This window comes from Brassica napus, chromosome C8 (assembly GCF_020379485.1).
Source record: "Brassica napus cultivar Da-Ae chromosome C8, Da-Ae, whole genome shotgun sequence".
Lineage (NCBI taxonomy): Eukaryota > Viridiplantae > Streptophyta > Magnoliopsida > Brassicales > Brassicaceae > Brassica > Brassica napus.
Window position 1 is genome coordinate 31,730,750 of NC_063451.1, and position 23,252 is coordinate 31,754,001.

At 37.2% G+C, this 23,252-nt stretch overlaps 3 protein-coding genes across 3 annotated transcripts; 1 reads left to right on the plus strand and 2 right to left on the minus strand.

Annotated features, from left to right (window-relative positions):
- Window positions 1-2,867: 2,867 nt before the first annotated feature.
- Window positions 2,868-3,845, minus strand: LOC111214380. The gene has a single exon (XM_013799013.2). It carries the CDS (start codon window positions 3,843-3,845, stop codon window positions 2,868-2,870), a length of 978 nt encoding a protein of 325 aa, XP_013654467.2.
- Window positions 3,846-5,595: 1,750 nt separating this feature from the next.
- LOC111213128 (glycosyltransferase family 92 protein At1g27200-like) lies at window positions 5,596-7,933 on the plus strand. Its single transcript, XM_022714795.2, has one exon. It carries the CDS (start codon window positions 5,858-5,860, stop codon window positions 7,562-7,564), a length of 1,707 nt encoding a protein of 568 aa, XP_022570516.1. The 5' UTR covers window positions 5,596-5,857; the 3' UTR covers window positions 7,565-7,933.
- Window positions 7,934-8,377: 444 nt separating this feature from the next.
- On the minus strand, window positions 8,378-13,411 carry LOC111213130 (disease resistance protein RPV1). Its single transcript, XM_022714796.2, has 5 exons — window positions 12,803-13,411; window positions 11,390-12,521; window positions 10,903-11,313; window positions 9,228-10,820; window positions 8,378-9,153 (listed from the first exon to the last, which is right to left on the minus strand). The coding sequence occupies exons 1-5, from the start codon at window positions 13,279-13,281 to the stop codon at window positions 8,605-8,607; spliced, it is 4,164 nt and encodes a 1,387-aa protein (XP_022570517.1). The 5' UTR covers window positions 13,282-13,411; the 3' UTR covers window positions 8,378-8,604.
- Between the last annotated feature and the right edge of the window lie 9,841 nt (window positions 13,412-23,252).

The following is a 23,252-nucleotide window of genomic DNA, read 5'->3' on the forward strand; positions in this document are numbered from 1 at the left end:
ATTCAACATTTTCCCCCTTAAGCTTGAACTCTATTTTCGATAGATCTTGAACTCCAATCAAATCTCTCATTTCTTTAAACTTGATTCTCCCAAGAGCTTTAGTCAATATATCCGCCTTCTGCTCGTTTCCTGGAACATGCTCAACCTCTAGTAACCCTTTCTCTACGCACTCCCTAATAAAATGGTAACGAGTGTGTATGTGTTTTGATCGACCATGAAAGACAGGGTTTCTTGTGAGTGCAATGGCTGATTGATTGTCTATCCGTATAACAGTCTTCCTGCATAGATTCTCACTTATCTCACCGAGTAGGTCTTGTAACCAAATCGCCTGACGAGCTGCTTCTGTACCGGCCATGAATTCCGCCTCGCAAGATGAGAGAGCTACGGTCTCTTGCTTTGAGGAACACCAGGTTATTGGACTATCACCTAAGTAGAAAACATGACCTGTTGTGCTCTTGCCATCATCGTGATCTACATTATGGCTTGAGTCACTATAGCCAACAAGTCGTGTTGTCCTCGCCTTTGCATTCTCAAGCGCCGGTCCATGGCTTGTGGTGCCTCTTAGATACCTCAGACATTGTTTCATGGCTGCTCCATGAGACTCTTTCGGATCTTGCATATACCGGCTAAGAACTCCTACACAATAAGATAAGTCCGGACGTGTATGCAGTAGATAGCGCAAGCAACCAATATTTCTTCGATAACTTGTTGCATCAATAGACCTCTCTTCTTCCGATTTTGATAACCTTAACCCGGAGTCCATGGGTGTGTGTGCTAGGTTACAGTCTTTCATTCCCGCTTCTTCTAATATCTTTTCTGCATAGCTCTTCTGACTTAGTGTGATCCCTCCTTGATGTTGTGTGACTTCTATACCGAGATAATACGTTAGTCTCCCAAGGTCACTCATCTCGAACTGTGCTGACATCTCCTTCTTGAAATCAATTATATGTTGCACGTTTGAACCTGTAATAAATAGGTCATCGACATAAACTGCAACGACCAGTAGATCTCCTTGAACAAGTCTTCGATAGACTGATGGTTCTTTTGCGCATTTAATGAACTGAAGCTCCCGAAAAATCGAGTTAAGCTTATGATTCCACGCTCTAGGAGCTTGTCGTAAGCCGTATAAAGCTTTATATAGCTTGTATACTTTACTCTCAGACCCACTTACTTCAAACCCTTCCGGCTGCGTGACGTATACTACTTCCTTCAAGTCTCCGTGTAAGAATGCCGTCTTGACATCGAGATGATGTATCTCCCAGTTGTGTGCGGCTGCAAGGTTTATGAGTAGCCTGATCGTCTCTATTCGCGCAACAGGAGCGAAAACCTCATCAAAATCTATTCCATGCCTCTGTACATAGCCCTTTGCGACAAGTCTTGCTTTGTACTTATTGATGCTTCCATCAGAGTTCCTTTTAATCTTGAATATCCACTTTAGACCAATTGGTTTGACTCCGACAGGAAGATCAATGAGTGTCCACGTTCCATTCTTCTCAATTGATTTCAGCTCATCTACACACGCGTCTCTCCACTCTTTTGAATCCCTTGCTTCATTGAAGTCTCTTGGCTCACTGTTTATGCTCATGAGAAGATATTCGCATTCTTCCTCAGCTTCTGCGAGTAACAGCACATAATCATCCAAATACTTCGGCATCAGGCTTTGTCGAGAAGATCTTCTTAGTACTGGCTCTGTTTCAAACTCTGTTTCTTCTTCCTCATCCTCTTCGTTATCAAGTATTACTGTTTCACTCTTCATCTCATCATTCTTCTCGAGTTGCTGTACCAAAGAGTCCTTACTCAAGTCGTTAGAAGTCTCGTTTAGTATTCCATGATTCCCAAAGTTTCCTAAACAAATCTTGAAATCGTTTACTGCATTCTCTCCTGTGTCCTCGTTTTTCCAATTCCATCCTTTGCTCTTGTCAAAAACTACATCTTGGCTCACTACGATCTTCTTCGTCTGTGGATCAAGCATCCTGTATGCCTTTGATCCTGGCTCGGTCCCTAGATGTATGAGTATAAGAGATCGGTTCTCTAGTTTCTTTAGATGCGGCTTCACCACTTTTGCATATCCTATGCATCCAAACGTCCGTATGTGAGCTAGGTTAGGCTTTCTTGCGCGAAAAGCTTCATAGGGTGTCACGTCTTTTAACACTCTGGTAGCTACACGGTTCAATATGTATGTAGTATGCCTTACTGCCTCCCCCAAAGGTAGTTTAGAAGTCCGAAGTGCTTTAGAATACTTCGAGTCATCTCCATTAACGTTCTGTTACGTCTCTCAACGACCCCGTTTTGTTGAGGCGTGTATGGCGCTGTTAAGTGACGTTGTATTCCTTCTTGAGCACAGAACTCGTTGAACTCTTGAGAGGTGAATTCTCCCCCTCTGTCCGTTCTGAACGTTTGAACCTTCTGTTTTGACTCTTGTTCTACCATTACTTTGAACCTCTTAAATTTCTGAAAGACCTCACTTTTCTCCTTTAGCAAAGTAGTCCACATGTATCGTGTACGATCGTCGATGAGTACGAACACGTACTTGTTCCCAGGACGTGTGCTTGGTGTTATGGGTCCACACAAGTCACCATAAACAAGTTCGAGTATTCTACTAGCTCGATATGTCGTGGCTTGAGGAAAACTCTTCCTTGTTTGCTTCCCAAGCATACATGAGCTACACACCCTTTTATCACTAGTAACTCGCGGTATTCCGATCACAAGTTCTCTCTGTACCATCAACTCAATTGTCTCCCAGTTGACGTGACCTAACCTCTCATTCCACCGTATAGACTCGCTGCTTGCCGTTGTTAGTAAACATGTCTTGTCTTTTATGCCCATATGAACCTTGTACAAACGGTTCCTGGATCTTGTGGCTTTTACTAGTAGCTTTCCATCTGAACCTTGTACAAGCATTCTCCCTTTAGTCTTATATCGCACCCCGCTTCAGTGGCTTGCCCGAGACTGATGATGTTACTTTTCAGATCCGGAATGTAATACACATAGCACATGATTCTTGGTTCTCCATTTATATCAGTAAACTCTATGGATCCTTTCCCTTTAATGTCGATCCGAGAATCATCTCCAAACTTCACCTTTCCGGTTATGGATTCGTTGATCTTTGTGAAGTATCTTCGATCTCCCGACATGTGGTTTGAAGCTCCGTTATCCAAGTACCACATATTCTCTTTCTCATCATGCGTATCGAACTTGCTTGGGACGACTTTATCTTCATTCAAATACACTATCTCATTCAACATGAGCTCGTCTGCGTTTTGCGTATCATCTTTCTCCACTTCTTGCGCCTCCTGTAACTTTAGTAGACGATCGGGACATGTTGAGGCGTAGTGACCCATCTTGTCACACCTATAGCACATTACCCTCGAGGTATCTCTGCCTCCATAGCCACGTCCGCGACCTCTTCCTCTATACGATCTACCGCCTCGTCCTCTGTTTCCTCTATAATCGTCATGGTACTCTCGCACAGAGTGATAATCTGTGTTTGTGTACATGAGTTTCCCCTGATCTTCGTGATTCTCTTCTTCTTCGGCTACTCTCTCTTCATAAGCTTTTAGACGTCCAACAATATCTTCGAAACTGGTGGTCTTAAGATCAAGCACTTGCTCCAATGATGCTACTATATGTATGTATTTCTTGCGTGAAAGGCCCTTAAGAAATTTCTTAACCAGTTGTGGTTCTTCAATTTCTTTTCCTAGTGCAGCAGATTTTGATGATATTTCAGATAACTTTCCACCAAAGTCATCTATCTTTTCAGCGTCTTTCATCACGAGTCTGTCAAATTCAGACATTAAGGTCTGAAGTCTGGCTTCTTTGACTCGTTCTGCACCAACATGTCGCATCTTAACAGCCTCTCACACCTTCTTTGCCGTGCTTAGCTCCCCAACCTGTAGGATCAGACTTTCGGGTATCGCTTGAAACATTAAACCAATCGCCAAATCATTCTTATTTTCTTCCTCTGTTTCTGTTTCAACGATGCTCCAAACTTTATGTACTTTAAGTACGTTCTTCATTCTGATGGCCCACACGATATAGTTGGATGAAGTTAACATGGGGCACTTGATCGTGGATCCACCCTCCTTCGGTTTCACCGTCGTCACAATTGATAAGTCTCCCATTGCTTTGTATGAATGTCTCTGCTTTGGAAGGCTCTGATACCAAATATAAAACTTAAAGATTCAAATAAGAATTGCTCTCTTAATATTAACTTGAGAAAATAACTCAAAATTCAAGTTCTCAATCTCTAAACTCTATAAGTGATATCACAACTCAATATCTACTTATATAGAACTTATTTATTCCTAATCCTATTTGGTAACACAATTTTAGATAACTCCTAAGCTCATTATGTTTCCTTTTCCATATCTCGGTAGGATTAGGTCTCCTTAGCTTACTCTTCAAGCTATCTTTAGTTTCAAGCTTAATTCAACATCTTAAGAAGAAATTAAAGATAGTAGTATATTATATGAAGGAATTAGATCGATCAAAGAATTATACTGAAATATGTAATTATGTTGTTTAATTCGAATGCCAAGCATTCAACGTTCTGATGTTAAATACTAGTTAAACTTATCAACCATACTTTTCCACACCGACCAATAGTTTAGCTACACACATAAGCAGCCTTGATAATTCAATCTCAATCATGCATTGTGCCAACAAGTTTGGTCCTCTCCTCCGGCTAATCTTCGAAAACAATTGATATTGATTTCCGTAAAAATCTAAAAGACCACGCAACACAACTGTCAGAGAAGAATCATACATCTCTCCTTTTTTTTTTCAAACCCAAAACATTTAACAAATTAAAAAGTTTCTAGAGTAGTCCACGTTGTTAGAGCATCATCATCTTTCTCACATTCGTTATTAAACTAGCAAAAATCATTAAGCCATTAGAAAATGACGTAAAGTCCTTGATTAATTATTTAACCAAACCCCAAAAGTAGGAAAATGATTAGGACTAATCGTTGGCTTCCATTATGGCTGGGCAAAAAACTCGAATATGAAGAACCGAACCGAATCGATCCGAAAAAGTAGTACTGAATCCGAATCGAAATTGATTAAATATTCGAACGGGTTCAAAATTTTGGTATCCAGAGAACCGAAATCGAACCCGACCCGAACCGAAGTATTTCGGGTACCCGAATATATCTGAAATAGATTTATATATCTAAATGTATTAATTATTTTAGATTTAATTGTCTAAAATACTTGAAAATATATACAAATAGTCAAAAGTAAATGTCTAAAATAACTAAAATATACTCAAAACACTAATAATACTTGAAATATCTACTAATTCTCTATCAAAATATTCAAATCAAACCAATTTATATGTTAAGTTTAGGTATTCTGACATATGTTTTTCAAATTTAAATATAATACAATATTTTATTTACAGATTTTGAGAAATTTAAACAATATATTGAATTTTAAAATTTTAAAAATCATTTAAATGAGTTTGCTGAACCCGAACCGAACCCGCAAAGATCCGAAGGAACCGAACCCGACCCGAAATTTAGAAATATCTGAATGGGGATGAAATCTTTAAACCCGAAAACCCGAATAAACCCAAACCGAACCCGAATGGGTACCCGAACATTATTATTGAAAACGACGCCGCTTAACGCAACTCATCACAAACGATTATTTCAAAAAATAAATTAAATTATATATATTCCCTTCTTTACTTCTCTTACGAAAGAAGAAGAAACAGAGTACTTTTGTGTCTGCCGGCGCAAACACCAGATCTCTCCTCCAGAGTTAAACATCAGTTATTAAAGCAACCTATTCTGTTCTAACCAACCCAGAAGAAAAAGTTTCGAATTTTAGAAAACTTAAGTGGGGAACGAAGAAGATGGAGTACGAGAATGGGAAGAAGAGGAAAGTTCGGAACAGACAGCAGCATCAACAAACAAAACCACAGTTCTTCTCTCTAAGGTATCTAACAATAAGCCTATGTTGCTTCTTCGTCTTGCTCTTCTTCTTATCCTCCAACCGAATCTCCGTCCGTTCCGACTCTCTGAGACCGTCTCTTCGTCTCCCTGCTCTCTCCGTCTTATCTTCAATGGACCGTTCCCTTCACGGTAGATTATTCCCTCCGTTGAGAGTTGAAGACAGAGTCCAGTTCCCAGACCATCTGCTCCTCATTCTCTCGACCAAAATCGAGAAAAGTGTGAAGAAGGACATAGTCTGTGTTTATCACAGAGGAAGAAAGGAAGAGACTTTGGCATTGCCATCGATTTCTAGCGACGAACTCGACGAGTTTAGATCGATAGTTCGGTGCCCCAACACTCCGTTGAACTATTCTTCTTCATCTGTTCATGTCCGATTCCGTGGAGATAAGAGAGAGAGGGAGAAGCAGAGTGAGAAGGTTCATGATTGGTCAAAAGTTGTTTACGACGCGGTGGTCGACAGCGACGACGACGACGACACGGTGGTTGTGTTTGTCAAAGGTTTGACTCGAAGACCTCACAAGGAGTCGGATCCTTCTAACTACAAATGCCAGTTCGAGACACGTGTCGAAGTTTTAGTCACGCAAGCTCTCGCTGCGGCGCAAGAAGTCGTGAGGTGTGTTTTGCCCGAGAGCTTGAAGCTAAATCCAGAGCCGTTTCGTGTGAGCGTAAGAGTAAGAGGAAGATCCACGCCTGCTTTACCATCCGTTGCGAGAATCTACGGTTCAGATTCCATCGTGAAGGTGAAGAAGCATGAGCTTTGCGTTTGCACGATGCTATGGAACCAAGCTCCCTTCTTGCGTGAATGGATTATGTACCACTCGTGGCTTGGCGTCGAGCGTTGGTTTATCTACGACAACAACAGCGACGACGATATTCAAGAGGAGATTAATTTGCTTAACTCGGAGAGTTACAACGTGAGCCGACACGTTTGGCCGTGGATCAAGACACAAGAAGCTGGTTTCTCTCATTGCGCGGTTAGAGCTAAAAGTGAATGCAACTGGGTCGGGTTCTTCGACGTGGACGAGTTCTACTACTTCCCTACGCATCGCTCTCAAGGCCTACCTAGCAAAAACGCTTTATCCTCTCTTGTTTCGAACTACACTTCGTGGGGTTTGGTCGGAGAGATTAGAACCGAATGTCATAGCTACGGTCCGTCCGGTTTAACCTCGGTTCCGCCCCAAGGCGTGACGGTGGGTTACACTTGTAGACAAGCGAACCCGGAGAGACATAAGTCGATAATCAGACCAGAACTGCTGACGAGCTCTTTGCTCAACGAAGTACATCATTTTCAGATGAGGGAAGGTGTGGGGCATGTGAGTTTGGTGGAGAGCGTTGCGGTGGTGAACCATTACAAGTACCAAGTGTGGGACACTTTTAAAGCGAAGTTTGAGAGGAGAGTGGCGACTTATGTTGTGGACTGGCGAGAGAATCAGAACCAAGGGTCTAAAGATCGAGCTCCGGGGCTGGGGACGGAGGCGGTTGAGCCCGTGGATTGGAAGAGACGGTTCTGTGAAGTGTGGGATACTGGTTTGAAGGATTTGGTTTTGTCGAGTTTTGCTGATCAAGCGACTGGCTATTTGCCTTGGCAGAGGCAACAACAAGAATGATGACTTTAATTCTTTTTAGTTGGTTTCTGAGGTTAACTTCAGGTGTACATTTGACGAGTATACATGCCAACACGACATTAATAGTTTACTTAATTCGTTGTTTAATTGGTTATTTTTGGGAGAGTTGAAATGGTTACTAATGTTTTTTTTCTTGAGAGTTTGTTACCACATCTGTAAATCTTGGTGACACTGAAAATTTAACTTGTTTTTTTGGGGGTTCTTTGTTACTTATCCCACTGTTCTTATTTTTTAGTGTTCTTGTTTTTTCTTCTGTCCTGCTTACTGTAAAGTAAAGTTCTGTACATTCGTTGGGTCATTAGTTTAATCTTTGGAATGTATGAAATGAGAAAGATTGATTGTGCCTTGTTTCTTAATTGTGTGCACAAAGCTAACAAGTTCTTGGCATTTGATCTTGGAGTTAATAATTTGAATAAGCTTTGATTCGACTGTCAATATTAAATTTTTTAAAGTTATGCATTGGATGGCATTTGGTCTTGTGTTGTGATGATATATTTTGGATGAAATGTGGGGTTTGGTCTTAGGATAAGAGACAAGAGACATAAAGAAACGTTATGTTACTGTCACTTAACTTTGAATAATGCCATCGTCTTGTCACCATTTCCTTTTGATAACTAACATGTTGGTCTCTCTTCTTTGATACTGTGACAAGAAGCTGTGAAAGTCAACTATTTGTTATTAAGTTGATTCAAGACTTTGAAACTAAAATCCCTTCAAAGCCTTGACATCACTTGGCCGGACTATCAACTTAACAGCCTGCCACTTACGTTCAATTCTAAAAGAATGCTCAGGAAATCATGGGAAACAAAGAGTCTCCTCTTTTTGTTTTTTTTTTTTATATTGATTGTAAAAGCAAAGTTAAAGAAGCAAACAAGCTTGAGAATAGTTTTTCAAGGAGGAAATTAAAAAAAAACGTACAAATAAAACACAAAAGCCAAACACACCATGTCTCCAAATACATTTTTTTTTTTTTTTTTTTTATGTATTACCACCAGTTTGAGTGCAGTTTCTCAACTTCTCGGTCATGTAACAGTAGAACCAACTTGTGAGCTGGCTTCACCTTCTTGTAAAGACCTGAAAAAGTTGGCAAGTTTCTGAGAAACGGTTTGCATTGTCTCCGTCACACAGTCACTTTCTTCGGCTCCCAAATCATCATCCCCCTCGTAAACCAGATGGATCCCATGCATCTTCAGCTCAGCGTCTTGTTTGATCAACATCTTCTGTTGGACCACCTGTATGGTGTACCCTTCTTTCAACATCGAAACCATTGGGTAGTGCTGCGAGTACCGGCAGATGTGAAGCTGATCATCACTTGTTATCGGCACTCCAGTTAGGTTCAACGTGTGGTTGACCAAGACTTTATCAAGTTTGAGAATTTGGGCTTGGATCCCCAACACATCAGGGACATGGAAGTCATCTTTGCTCTCTTGGTTAACAGACACAACAACAGCAACGATTACGCCTCTGAGCTCTCGGTTCGGTTGAGCTGAATACCTCACAGGTCCTTGCGAGAACCAGTCTGGGATTCTGTCCCCAGGTACGCTCAAATTCCTCAGCATTTTCAAAGAAGCCTGTAATGAGAAAGAGAAGCAAGTTGTTAGTTTAAGCTAATTGAGATTCTGAGGAGGTTTGTGGGAATCATCACCTTGGAGAGTCTTTTCTTTACATCAGAGGAGCACTTGGAGTTACAGCCGCTCATGTATAACCGTTTTAGAGCCTTCAACTGCTCTAGTCCCGGAATATCATTCACGTTCTTACAGTTTGTGAGGTTGAGTTCTTGCAACATCGTCAGCTTCGAAAGGTCAGATACACTCTCCAGTGAGAAGCAGTCAGACAGGTTAAGCTTCTCCAAGTTACATGGAAGAGGAGGAAGACAGGTGAGCTCTTGGCAGTCATACAATATAAGCTCTTTGAGATTTGTTAACTCCTTGAGGCTAGAAGGAAGACTGTGAAAATAATTATTCCCAAGGTTGAGTATCTTCAGAGATGTAAGCTTCTCAAAAACATCAGGGATTTTACCAGTGATTCCCCAGCTACGAGCATCCACTTCCTCAAGGGACTCGAGATTTAAGAAAGAGTCTGGTATTACAAAACCAGGTTCAGCACTTGTACTACCTTGAGTATCACTTCTAAAGAGAGGTCTTTTCATCATTTTCAATGTCATTAGTTTAGAGAGGTTTCCGAAACTTTCTGGCAACTCCACCACCGAAGTTTCCTCCATGTAGAGATGATAAAGAGACTTCAAGTCTCCAAATGAGTTAGGAAGCCTCTTGAGCTTCTTACACTTGTTCATTTGGAGTAGTACTAGTTTTTCGAGTTTTCCGAATTCTTCAGGAAGTTCTTCAATGTCAGAGCCTGTAAGGTATAAGCTTTTGAGTGTGTCCATACCTCCTATTGATTTAGGCAGAAACTTGAGGGATTTGCAGTTCCTCAGTTCAAGTTTCTGAATAAAGCGCAGGTCACCAGTCTCTTCTGGTAGAGTTACAATTGGAGTCTGATCCAACTCAAGTTGGAAGAGATTATTTAACATACCAATGGAACTCGGAACCTGCTTCAGCGATTTGCATCCTCCAGCTGAAAATTCAGTCAAAGATTGTAGTGATCCAAGGTTTAGAGGTAGCTCCTCCACCCCACTTCCATTGATGAAAAACTCCTCCAGTGATTTGAGCTCATTGATAGTGTCAGGAATCTCAGTAAGGGACGTGCAGTGCATCAAAAGTAGCTTCTTGAGATTTATCAGACCTCCAATAGAGCTTGGAAGGGTTTTCAGTGCAGTATAACTTAGATCTAGCTCCTCCAGTGATGTCAATGAATCCAGGCCTACAGGTAGCTCTTGAATAGATCTGCAGCCGAACAGATTAAGCTTTTTAAGTCTTTCAAGACCACCAATAGATGCCGGTAGGTTCTTTATAGCAGTTCCATCAAGAAGAAGCTCTTTCAAGCATGTCATGTCACCGATGTTTTTTGGTAACACACTCATATTTGAACAGCCAGAGAGGAAGAGTTTTTCAAGATGCTTCAGTTTAGAAACATCCGCAAGAAACTCAGTAAGATTTGTACAGTAACTGAAGTCCAGTTGAAGCAATTTGCTTAGATTACCAATTGATCTAGGAACCTTCACCAGAAGCTTGCATCTCTCGAAAACAAGCTTCTCTAAGGCCTTATGGTTTGACAAATCAGGAATGGCTTCTAAGCTGTGGCAACCGCGCATATTTACAACCTTCAAGTTCTCATTATCCTGTCCAAAGCAGAGAGGGTTTTAGCACCAGTAATACTTTTTAACTCAAAAACCATGGTAGAGGAGATTAAGAAAGCTGTACCTTCTTGAACCATAAAGTCTGGACTCTTCTTATTCCACTCTCTGAAAGATCAAGAACAGCAAGTTGTCCAGAAAGAAAAACCGGTGGAACGTCTTTTAATGGGCAATCTCTCCATTGTATCCACTTGAGTTCAGATGGGAGGAGCTTAAGATCTCCTTCAAGCTCCACATGATTGATCTGAAGAAGTCTCAGCTTCTCCATTGGTACAAAAGGCTCTGTGGGAATGGTGACTTCAGAAGTTTTAGTCTTCTCCTCTTCTGGAAACTTTGCAAACATATTCTTCACGTAGCTAACCGCAGAGCTGATGCCTGGATTGTTTTGTAGATTGCTCGACGCTATTTCAACTGCAGTTGCATGCCTCACAAACTTCTTTTTGAAGTCTAATACAATTCCTCGGATGGATGTTGTTCCCTGTCATCACATTATCATATGAGAACAGAAGCCAAATTTGCAAATGATATAATTGTTGTAGATAGAAAAAAAATACCTTCACATAGTTTAATACATTCATGATTTCACCACGATCCCAGAGTCTACTTCTCATTTCAGGATCCTCACGGCTTTCATTAAGGACCATCTGCATTCCCATGTCTCTGATCTGATCATGCATCCAAAGAGTATTGTCTTTGTCTGACAATATCTTAACAAGAGACTTCTGTCTGAGGACAGTGAGAGCAGCCTCAGCGTTAAGCCCACAACCTTTCAGTACGTCCATGACTTCTTCTTTCGTTATCTCCATTTTAAGGAAGAGACACGCAATGTCGAGGAAGACTGTCTTCGCTTCATCTCCCAAGGATTTGAAACTCAGCGCCAGAACACTTTGGAGATCGCCTGGTTGGGTATTTTCCAGCTTCTCTAGTTCAGTTAGCCACTCATCTTCCTTCTTGTCGTACATATGCGAACCAAACACTTCAACAGCAAGTGGCAACTTCCCCGTTATCTTGACAATCTTCTTTGACAACTCCAACAGCTTCTCTGTTGGTTCTTCTTTCCGTAGTGAATGGAAACTAAACAGCTTCAAGGCCTGCACCTCAGTCAAGCAGTTAACCTCATACTTTTGGTTCACAGAGAGCTTACTGAGAATCTCTTCATCTCTGGTGGTGATGATGATAAGACTTCCTTCACCATACCAACTTCTTTCACCGACCAGCGCATCAACCTGGTCTACGTTATCAACATCATCTAAAACCGCAAGAATCTTCTTCTCACGAACTCTCCCTCTAATCCTGTCACGGCCACTGTTAACATCTTCTATTTCAGGTACCGAACCGAAAAGTGACTGGATGAAAGTCTTCTGTAGATTGAGCAAGCCGTCTGATGATTCTTGTCTAACGTTAGAGATGAAAACTCGGTGGTCCTCAAAGTTCCCCAGGATCAGGTTATAGAATCGTTTCGCAAGTGTAGTCTTCCCAATACCACCCATACCGTAAAGTCCCAGGATTTGAACATCGTCACCAGTGGATTTAACGTCCACAAGATCCTTCAAATCTTGGACACGTGATTCTAGCCCCACCGTGTATTCTCCAACTTTCTCAGGTGTATTGCTCACTTGAGCTAAAACCTTCTTCACCACAAGACTTATTATTTCATCCTCAGCCTCAACCTCATCCGTCCCTTTTCTGCAAAAAAAAAAAAAAAAAAAGAACACAGAAATTCAAAAATGTTAACTTCAATTCATCTTCTATGTCTACATGGAGATGCAACATTGCTTATTTGTCTCCAAGGTCCCGATATATAACTGCTCCAAACATAACTTTAACCGGTCTAACTTTAAAAATTAGAGCTCAAATAAAAAAAATCACTTGGCAAATAATAGTCCGAGAATAAAACAGAGTCCTATGAACATCGAACTAGAATATCTTTCCAAGTAGAGATATGGAGGGGGTCGTTATATGGTTACCTGTGGCTGTAAACATATCCAGCGAGGTTTCCAACTAATTTCATAGCGTCTCTCCATCGTTTTACCTCTTCCTCGCTAAATATTTTCTCGTGTTCATCAAAATCCTTCTTGAAATGATCGTTCTGTTTGCGTACATGAGAGGGATTGACCTTGTAAAAGATCGGCAAAATGGGACGATCCAGAGATGTTCCGAGATAGCAGAGCATAGCAAGCTCATCTAGGCACAATCGAGAGTCTGCGTAGTGTTGGGTGAAGACGACGACGGAGGCAGCTGAGTCCTCCATGGCTTTGAAGAGGCGTTTGTTGTTCTCGTCAGTCCCTCCTCGCTCCATACCTTCGTTGTTGTCGCGGAAGACGCGGACCTCCTTACTTAGCGCGTTGTAGAGACGCTTTGAGAAGTCATCTTCTTCGGATCGGAAACTGAGGAAGACGTCGTGCTTGTACCTATGCGGCGGCTTCGAAAGAGCGGTAGCCTCCATCTCCGATCTCTTCCTCCAAGTCAAAACTGTGAAAGACGATCGAGAGAGTCTGGATTTGATCGTTGGTTCACTACAAGATGAAGACGACGACAAAGCTCCTTTTGATGACTTTTTGGGAACACGACGACAAGTTGCCTTTTTGGATATTTTTTAATTAAATAAATAAATAAATGCCCGCTTTCTAAACTCCCAAAACTATTGTTAAATCTTTCAAATAATATTTACAAATTTATTCACACACAGCTATTTAAAAATAGTTGATTACATTGAGGGGCATTTTTTATCTTTCTCTTACACTCAGAGGCACATCTTACATGTGAGACCACATCTTACATGTGAGACACTTTGTTGTGGGCCAGCAGTAGATTTTGGATAATTTTATCCTTAATGAACATTTTTGTGGATAGATGATATGTGGACGGGATATATGGACATGTGATGTGTGGACAGGTGATGTGTGTACGGGTGATGTTGAGATGGTGTCTATATGAGATAGTGGTGTATAAAACAGTCATGTGTGGATGGGTTTTACATAGATGGATGAATTTGCAGCATGATAGTTTTGTCCACTCATGTTTTTGCCAAATACAATTCAAACACTCGTCCGCACAATTTTTGTTGTATGTTTGTGTTACGAGAAAAAAAATTAGTGGACAGGTGTTAATATTGCAGTGGATGAGATAAATTAATCTAGTGGATGAGTGTTTGAATTGTATTTATCAAAAACATAGTTAGGAAGATTATATGGAAAATTTTTTGTGGATAAAAGTGTACAATTAAAAGTTTGAGATGAAATCAAGAGGATATTTTTGCATGCCAAAGAATTTGGGGTCAAAAACAAAAAAAAACTACAAAATACGAAGGATCTGATGTGAAAATAATATGAACTTCACCATTGTTGGCTAGTTTTCAATCTTCGACCTAGGAGAGAAGACGGCAAGTCTGTTATGGTGCACGGAGACGGCGAGCACGAGCTGAAAGCACAACACGAAGGAGGAGCTGAGCACGGCGTGAAAACTCACCGCATTGGAAGCTAAGACGGCAATCTGAGATGAGGTGACCACGGTGAAGAGGCGACTTGAGAAGAAGAGTTGGTTGCGTGACGGAGGGAGGAGAGTAGCTGAACAGCGACATAATTTTTCATGGTGGCCATCCACATCCATAACTTCTGTTGCAAAAAAAATCATCATCACAAAAACAAAAACAAAAATAAAAGGAGGAAACTTTAACTGAAACAAGAGATTGGTGTTGGAGAAAGACTTTGGACTTTTACTTTGAAGTATGGATAATATAAATCAACCATAAAGATCAAAGCTTTCAATTTCCTACCAATGGAAATCTCTCTCAAACCAACGTTCCTGACCACCACCTATGCTTCTTGTCGCTCTCTACCAACTCCACATAAAACGACTGTACTAAATGTCGCTCGATCTATCCAGTAAACATAACATTTCTTCTCCATGGACCGACTCGTTCCTCACTCACCACCACCATGCCCGAGTTTGAATCCACAATCCATTATGTTTCTCCTCAAACTCATCTTCTCCATTATCTTTCTCTTTCCATGGACAAACTTGTTCCTCATTCATCGCATCATGACATCTCGAGTTACCGGAATCACCACAAAAGTCAGAGAATTTACAGATCTAAGATACAAGACCTTCTTTCTCCTCCGGAGTTCCATTGATTGGGTTAGGGATTTGGCTCCATCGACGATAGAGAGAGAGGTTTCATCGGTGGGGTTAGGGATTTCATGGACAAGAAGATTACAGATTTCGACGAGAGGATTGTGCAGGTTTGTGAGATTTTATTATAAAAAAAATATTATTGATTAGTTATAAAAAAAAAGGTAACGAGAGAGAAGGTAAAGAGAGAGACAATAAGGGTATTGGAGTCTTTAGACACACAAAATGTGTGTGACAAGCTCAATGTGTCTTAAAATGTAAATGGAAACTCATAAAATGTCTGTAGGTGTAAAATTTTCATTTAAAAACAATAGTTTTCCGTATAGATACCCAGTCAGATTAATAATTGTACGTACGAAGCTAACATATAGTTTTCCGTTGAAGATGCTATTTGATGAACCAATAATACTAACGAGATTAGTCGCAAGCCGGAATTTTTTAGACGTGGAGAATCAAATACTAGCATTAAGCAGGACGGCACAAAATGACTTCTTCTAACTGCTACACCCAATAAGCTCAATGACTTATGTTTCTCAATTTTGTGCACGTTTCGATTTTGGTCTAAGGCTGAAGATGAGCTCACGACCAAAGCAGTTTAGGCCCACAAGTATAACAAATACAAAATTAGTTTTAAGTTAAAAAGTTATTATTAAACTTAAGATTTCACATGAATTTTATTTTGAGATAAATAAAGATTTGGTTAGTTTGATCAGAAAGATCCAAATTATTGAAAATTATTTGGTTAAATAATTTTCCAATACACAAAAAGTGTATAATTTTATTTAATAAAGGTATGATAAATAGTAACACTAGATTTGAAAATCCTGATGACAAAAAAAGATTTGAAAATCCTTTAAAGCCTAATATAGATAATTTATAATGACAATTGGCAAAAGTTGACACATTCAACTTTCAATTGACCCATTAGTTTTTTTTTACTATTTGGTTATATTTATTGAACATGTCTTTCCTTTATAAATGGAAAACAGTTTTTAAATATTTAAAATTACAAAATATGAATTTAAGATCAATTATTGAATTACTATAAAATCAAAAGTGGTGATGATCTCTTATTTATATAAAGTTTTGAACATAACTAATGATGCAAATCGTGAAGGGCAAGTTTCCTTTATACTTACCCTAAAAAGTAGTTATTTAACTTTTCTTATTTTATTTTGTGATAATAATAATAATAATATTTGTTTATTTAACTTATTATTTGTAAATAAAAAGTTTTCTAATTAAAGGTTAGAGTACTGAAAAATATCTTTATGTTTAATTAAATCTGATTTTTAATCATAGAAACTCAAATATTATAAAAATAAATAACTTTATGATTTTTGGTATAAAATCGAATAGATAGAATAACAATACTATAAAAACCCAAGTTACCCAACTAAAACCAAGATAGTTATTGGTTTTAAATTTTATTATTGTAGCTAATTTTCTGTAAACCTAAATATTAAAAACCAAAACCGTAAGAATAAAATATTATGCTCCACTCACTCTTGATTATCACCACTCTTTTGAAACCCACTTCAACTTCCTAATTACCATAATTTGTGTATAGTTGCTGCTCATGTGTTGCACGGTCAGCTTTTGGATTGAAAGATTGCTCTACGGATTATTCGCTCTCTGTACTGTTCAAAGGCTCAGCATCTTGGTGTCACATCGCCTCTGCTATTGTAGCCAGTGTTACGATTGTTATTCCTGCACTAGTTGCGGTACCAATCACAAGCATTAGATCACTGATTGTGTTCTTTGTTTCCCATGGCGTCATTCCGCTGCTTAAGTCTAGTGTTGTCAAGATATAAAGACGTCTTTGCAATGTTAGTTGTTTATGTATAGTGATTATTTCTATCTTTGTGTTTCTGCTTGCCTTTTGTTGCAGCAAAGTGGTTGGCCAGTATGACTTTCTTATCATCTTTGTAAACAATTCCTCCTCTAATGAAAACTAGTTATCTATAAAATCTTGTTTGACACAAAAAAAAAAAAAAGAACACACACAAAAGCCAAACACCATGTCTCCAAATATGACCAACACATCTTTTTTTTGTTTATTAGCACCAGTTTGTGTTCATTTTCTTATTGTGTGGGAGTAGATCATGTAACAGTAGAACCACCTTATGAGCTGGCCTCACCTTTTTCCAAAGAGCTGAAAATTTGGCAAGTTTCGGATAAATAGTTTGCTGTGTCTCGTTTAATACACTGCGCATGTAACTGTAGTGGTGATATTTGTTCAACAGTAAGTAAGAAAAGGATTGTACCATTTCTTGGAGTAATAGGCAAGACACTGGGTAGAAGATTCACTATCTGAGCTGGCTTCACCTTCTTCAAAAGTAGTGCTGGGTTCGCGGGTCAACCCGCCCCGACCCGCCCCGCCCCGCCGCGGGTCGAATCATTTTTTCGATTCAAAAACTCGACCCGCATAACCCGCAAACAAAAACTTTTATATCTGCACCCGCCCCGCCAAAACCCGCGGGTAACCCGCCAAACCCGCGGGTAATATTAATTATATTAAAAATAATTATTTTAATTAAAAATGATTATTTTCTAATTATATAATAATTATTTTAATTAAAAATAATTATTTTTTATTTATATAATAGTTATTTTTAAAAAATACTATTAAAAAATATATTTATAGTTAAAACTATACAAATATTTATTGTTTTTTATATATTTTACGAAAAAATGTTTTTTTTTCAAAAATGTTTTTTTTTTAATTTGCGGGTTGGCGGGTACCCGCGATTCAAATTCGGCTGACCCGCACCCGCCCCGTTCAAAATAATCTCGACCCGCACCCGCACCCGCATCCGCGATTTAAAAATTTCAAATGGTTCGACCCGCACCCGCCCCACGGCGGGTCAAACGGGACGGGGCCCGCGGGCAATGATTAAAATTTCTAGCTCTATTCAAAAGTGAAGTTACTCCGTGAAGTCACTCTCTTCACCTTTAATATCACCACACCCTCTTCGTAAACCAGATGAATCCCATGCATCTTTAGCTCAACGCCTTGTTTGACTGGTGGTGGTGACGTGTATTGTGTACCCGTCTCTAGACGTGGTTACCATTAGATGCAAAGCTGGATATCTGCAGATGTGAAGTTGGTCATTACTTGCTCTAGGCACTCCACAGATGTGCAATTGCAAAGTGTGGGTGTATAAGGCTAGATCAAGATTGAGAATTTGAGCTTGAACCTCCACCACATCAGGCAGCTGCTCGTGAATCTTTGTATTCATGGTTAAGAGTCACAAAGGATTACGCCGTTGCAAGAAAAACAGTTTAATTTGCTAGGTTTCGTAATATTCTTAAACTCCAATTCTCTCCTTTATGAACGAACTATCTGCATCTCCTCTTCTTCATTTCAGGACGAGTGTTTGCTGCCAGCTCAGCTTTCTTTTGCAGCACGTAAGCTTTCCACTCCAGCTTCGGGTCCCTTTGCCAGCTCAGCCTCTGACTCTACCTTATATTAATGACAAATCATACAAAATTTTGGGATAAAATATTAGATTTTGATTTCCATAATCTCACGTATATATTAAAGTAGAAACATTACAACATTTGAACCATGATACGTGTCATCATGAGAATCAATTTCCAAATCCTTAGGAAAATAAGTTGGTCCATCTAAATATATAATATGTTTTTCATTAAACTAATCATATAATTAATTATTAATATAAAAATATTCTTTATTATTTCCTTAAATAGAACAAACGAAATCTGATAAATATATATATGATAATTAATGATTTCAATTAATAAAGATTTGATAATAATTTATACATCATCTATTATTTTTGTTTTATATTAATATTATTAAAATAAATTAGACAATCAAATTAACCAAATAATAAAAAAATTGATTTTTCTATAAATCTTATATTTTGAATTTTTAAAAATAAATAGAAATTAATAAACTCTTAAAAAATCTTACTTTGAAAATTTGTGATCAATAATTTAATTTTATATAAAAAAAGATACAAATGTTCATAAAATTATATGAGTAAGATGTCTTATTTTATAAATATTAGATTAAATATATATATATATATCCCATGTATATTAAAAGAGAAACATTACAAAATTTGAACCATGGCACACGTCATCACAAGAATTAGTTTCAAAATATTTAGAAAAATAAGTTGGTTTATCTAAACATATAGTATACTTTTATTAACATAAGCATATAATTAAATATTAATATAAAAACATTCTTCATTATTTCCTTAAATCGAAAATACAGAATTACCCAATCTAATCAAAATATATATGATAATTAATAATTTTAAATAATAAATATTTGATAATAATTATACATCCTTTATCATTTTGTAATATTATTATTATTTAAATAAATTAGAAAATAAATTAACCAAATAATAAAAAAATCAATTTTTCTCTATATGTTATATTTTGAATTTTTAAAACGAATATAAATTAATAAACTTTTAAAAAAATCTCACTTTGAAAATTTGTGATAAATAGTTTAATTTTTATTTATAACAAGATAGAAATATTCATAAAATTATAACAAGATATATATGTTTATTTATATTAATATCATTTAAATTAAATTATATATAATATAAAATGTATAAATATTTAAATTTCAAAAATTTTATTGAACAAATACTAAGAATTTAATATTTTAGTTTCAAATTTTTCATTGAATTTGTAAAAATGATTATAAATTAATAAAAAATATTAAAAGTTTCATATTGTAAATTTTGTTATCAATGTTTCAATTTTTTGTTACAAAAATACAAATGATCATAAAACCATGTGAATAGAAATTTTTTATTTAATAAATAGTCATATTAATAAAATATACTATACATCGATGTTGATATCAATTTAAATTTAATTATAAACAAAATAAACGATAAAAATTATTATTTTGATTTATTTACCATATAATAATTTTAAACAACACTGATTATTTTGATTTATACGTTCGCACCAATTTAGTTTTATATATAATAGTCACTGACCTCTCACTAGTTTAATATAAGTATAAAAACGCAAATAAATAATACATAAAATAGTATATATATACAACATTCATCCCGCGTAAGGCACGGATCTCAATCTAGTTTATATAGGAAACTAAATTCAAATTCACTGAAAATATTTTAATTCAAATGATTAATTAAACAATTTTCTTAACTGATTTACAATATATTCTCCATTTCATAAAGCGTGTTGTTTTAAAGTTTTGTTTTTGTTTCATAAAGATTGTTTTGTATCTTCAATATTCTTAGAAAAATTAGTTTTAACTTTATTGTATTAATATACTACTTAAAGAGAGAAATATAGTGAAATGGAGTTTTCAAATAATTTATCCATATCCCTCAAAAACTATGAAATGACACTCTAGGTAACACAAGATTTGAAAAAACCTTTATAGATATAATTTAAAAATAATAACCAAAATCTTAGTAAAATATTTAAAATCAATTAATGATAATGGATTACAAAATTGCAATTAATATACAAATATACAGAATAATATAAGTGATGGTTACTTACCTAATTTAATTTTTTTAATAGTTATAAAATGCAATTTCCCTATTATAAATAGTAATAGAAGATTGAAAATCCACTAAAATTTAATAGAGATAATTTAAATATAATGACCAAAATTTTAGTAAAATATTTAAAATCAATTATTGAATAATAATGGACGAATCCAAAGTGCAGTAATGATCACTACAAGAAAACAGCGGTATTCTGACGGACATTCCGACGGAAAATGAAATCCTCGGAATATCCCGAGGAATTTCCGAGGAAATTTCGAGGAAACACAAAATTGGGTTTCCTCGGAATTTTCTCGGAATATACCGACGGAATTCCGAGGAAATATCAATCCGTCGGAATATTCCGAGGAAATTCCGAGGAAAAATGGGTTCCTCGAAAAAAACCGATGAATTCCGAGGAAATATTATAGCCGTTGGAGAGCCGTTGGGGGATTTTACAAAATTTCGAGGAAATTCCGACGAACTAGCCTTTTCCGTCGGAATTCCGTCGGAATTTCCTCGGTCTGTCGGCAGGATTTAAACTATAAATACAAGCACTCCTCTTCCTCTTCATTCACTCCATATCTTCATCCTCCCTCTTACTCTATTTACACACGAATTTGATTCATAAAAAATATGTCTTCTTCAAATTATTTTCGTTCTTGGATCGATCGACCTCATTTGGATCTGAACACGAGATTGCTTACGGAAGAATACCAACGAGGTATAACCGAATTCATGGGGTTAGTTCACCGACAACCGGAAGAAAAAACAGGTATGTTAAGATGTCTTAGGGTGAAAACGAGTGTAGGAATCAGGTAGAGCTCGAAAAATCAAGGGGAATAGAGCCCAAAATTGTTCAAATCGGATGATTATAGAGAGAGAAAGGGGGGGCGAATTATAGGGGAAATCGGAGGGGATGAGAGTTCTGAAGTTTAGATCCAAAAAAGGTCGGGTTTTGCCTTATAATTATGTTTCCCGCACACGCATCGATCGATGCGTTTTTGAACAAATACGGATCGATCGATCACATTCTTACGCTTTGGTCCATCTTAGTGATCGATCGATCCGTTTTTGGACATATATCCATCGATCGATCCGTTTATAAAAAAACTTACAAGATTTTCCGAGGACATTCCGGGGAACATTTGAGATTCTCGATCGATCTATGGGATAATCTCATCGATCGATCACATTCTTACGGTCCGGTCCATCTTAGTGATCGATCGATGCGTTTTTGGACATATATCCATCGATCGATCCGTTTATAAAAAAACTTACAAGATTTTCCGAGGACATTCCGAGGAACATTTGAGATTCTCGATCTATCGATGGGATAATCTCATCGATCGATCACATTCTTACGGTCCGGTCTATCTTAGTGATCGATCGATGCGTTTTTGGACATATATCCATCGATCGATCCGTTTATAAAAAAACTTACAAGATTTTCCGAGGACATTCCGAGGAACACTTGAGATTCTCGATCGATCGATGGGATAATTTCATCGATCGATCACAATCTTACGGTCCGGTCCATCTTAGTGATCGATCGATGCGTTTTTGGATATATATATATACATCGATCGATCCGTTTATAAAAAAAAATTGACGTATTGAAACCCCAAACACTAGTTCCTCGGAATTTCCTCGAAATATTCCGAGACAATTCCGAGGAAGAAGAGGGTTTCCTCGGAGTTCCCTCGGAATAATCCGAGGAAATTCCGAGGAAATAGGGTTTTTAAACCGAAAACAACGTTTTGCGGTTTGAATAACACCTATATAGCCCTTATTAAGTGTCTTACGTTCATTATGAAGTCAAATATTTGTTCCTTACCGTATAATTAACACTTTTCCGATTGTATGAACGAAATCCCACAACATAAGAGAAACACTTATACCTTTTAAAGAACGGTAAAGGGAATACTTTCAATTAGTTTTGAAATTTGTTATTTCATGGTTTATGCTCATCTATACAAAGAATCCTCAATGGTATGCATTATAATTGTATAAGAAATGAAATACGGCAAAAAAAATTGATGTTTTGAAACCCCAAACACTAGTTCCTCGGTATTTCCTCGGAATATTTTCATTTTACCGGGCAAATATTTCGCGAAAATTGAAATTAGAATTCCGACGGAATTCCGACGGATAATGTCCGTCGGACCCTAGGTTTTATATCCACGAGCCCCTTCTTCTTCCTCTACGCGACTCCTCTCTTCCCTCCGGCGATTTCCCCCTGAAATCCGACGATATCTCCGGCGATCTCCCCCTTCTCTTACACAAATCATGTAAGGACCATATCCCACTCTCTTAAGTTCTATTTGTTAGGTTTTTGTGTAGTTTTGATAGATTTTTGTTAGGGTGATTGGTTAGGATTGTGATTTGGTTGTATAATAGGTTTAGAATTATGATTTGGTTGAATAATTTGTTTTGTTGAATTGATTTAGAATTTTTTTATTTTTTTTGTATTTATAAAATCGATTTTTGTATATAAAATTGATTTTTGTATTTTACAAATCGATTTTTCTATATAAATTCAATTTTTTGGATTTTACAAAAAACATTTTGTATATAAATTCGATTTTTCGGATTTTACAAAACATTTTAAATATCTATAAAACTTTTTTTGTGATTAAAAACTATTATTTGAGATTTAAAAATATTTTTAATATATATATATATATATATATATATATATATATTATTAAAACTATTTTTGTTTATTAGAACTATTTTTATATATTTATTAAATATTTTTAAT

Bases quoted from the DNA above. Each gene is read 5' to 3' on its own strand.
- LOC111214380 (XM_013799013.2), bottom strand. From the start codon at position 3,845: ATGCGACATGTTGGTGCAGAACGAGTCAAAGAAGCCAGACTTCAGACC.
- LOC111213128 (XM_022714795.2), top strand. From the start codon at position 5,858: ATGGAGTACGAGAATGGGAAGAAGAGGAAAGTTCGGAACAGACAGCAG.
- LOC111213130 (XM_022714796.2), bottom strand. From the start codon at position 13,281: ATGGAGGCTACCGCTCTTTCGAAGCCGCCGCATAGGTACAAGCACGAC. The intron at 11,314-11,389 runs GTATTTTTTTTC...ATGTGATGACAG, and splicing joins ATGTATTAAACTATGTGAAG to GGAACAACATCCATCCGAGG. The intron at 9,154-9,227 runs GTGATGATTCCC...TTCTCATTACAG, and splicing joins TAAAGAAAAGACTCTCCAAG to GCTTCTTTGAAAATGCTGAG.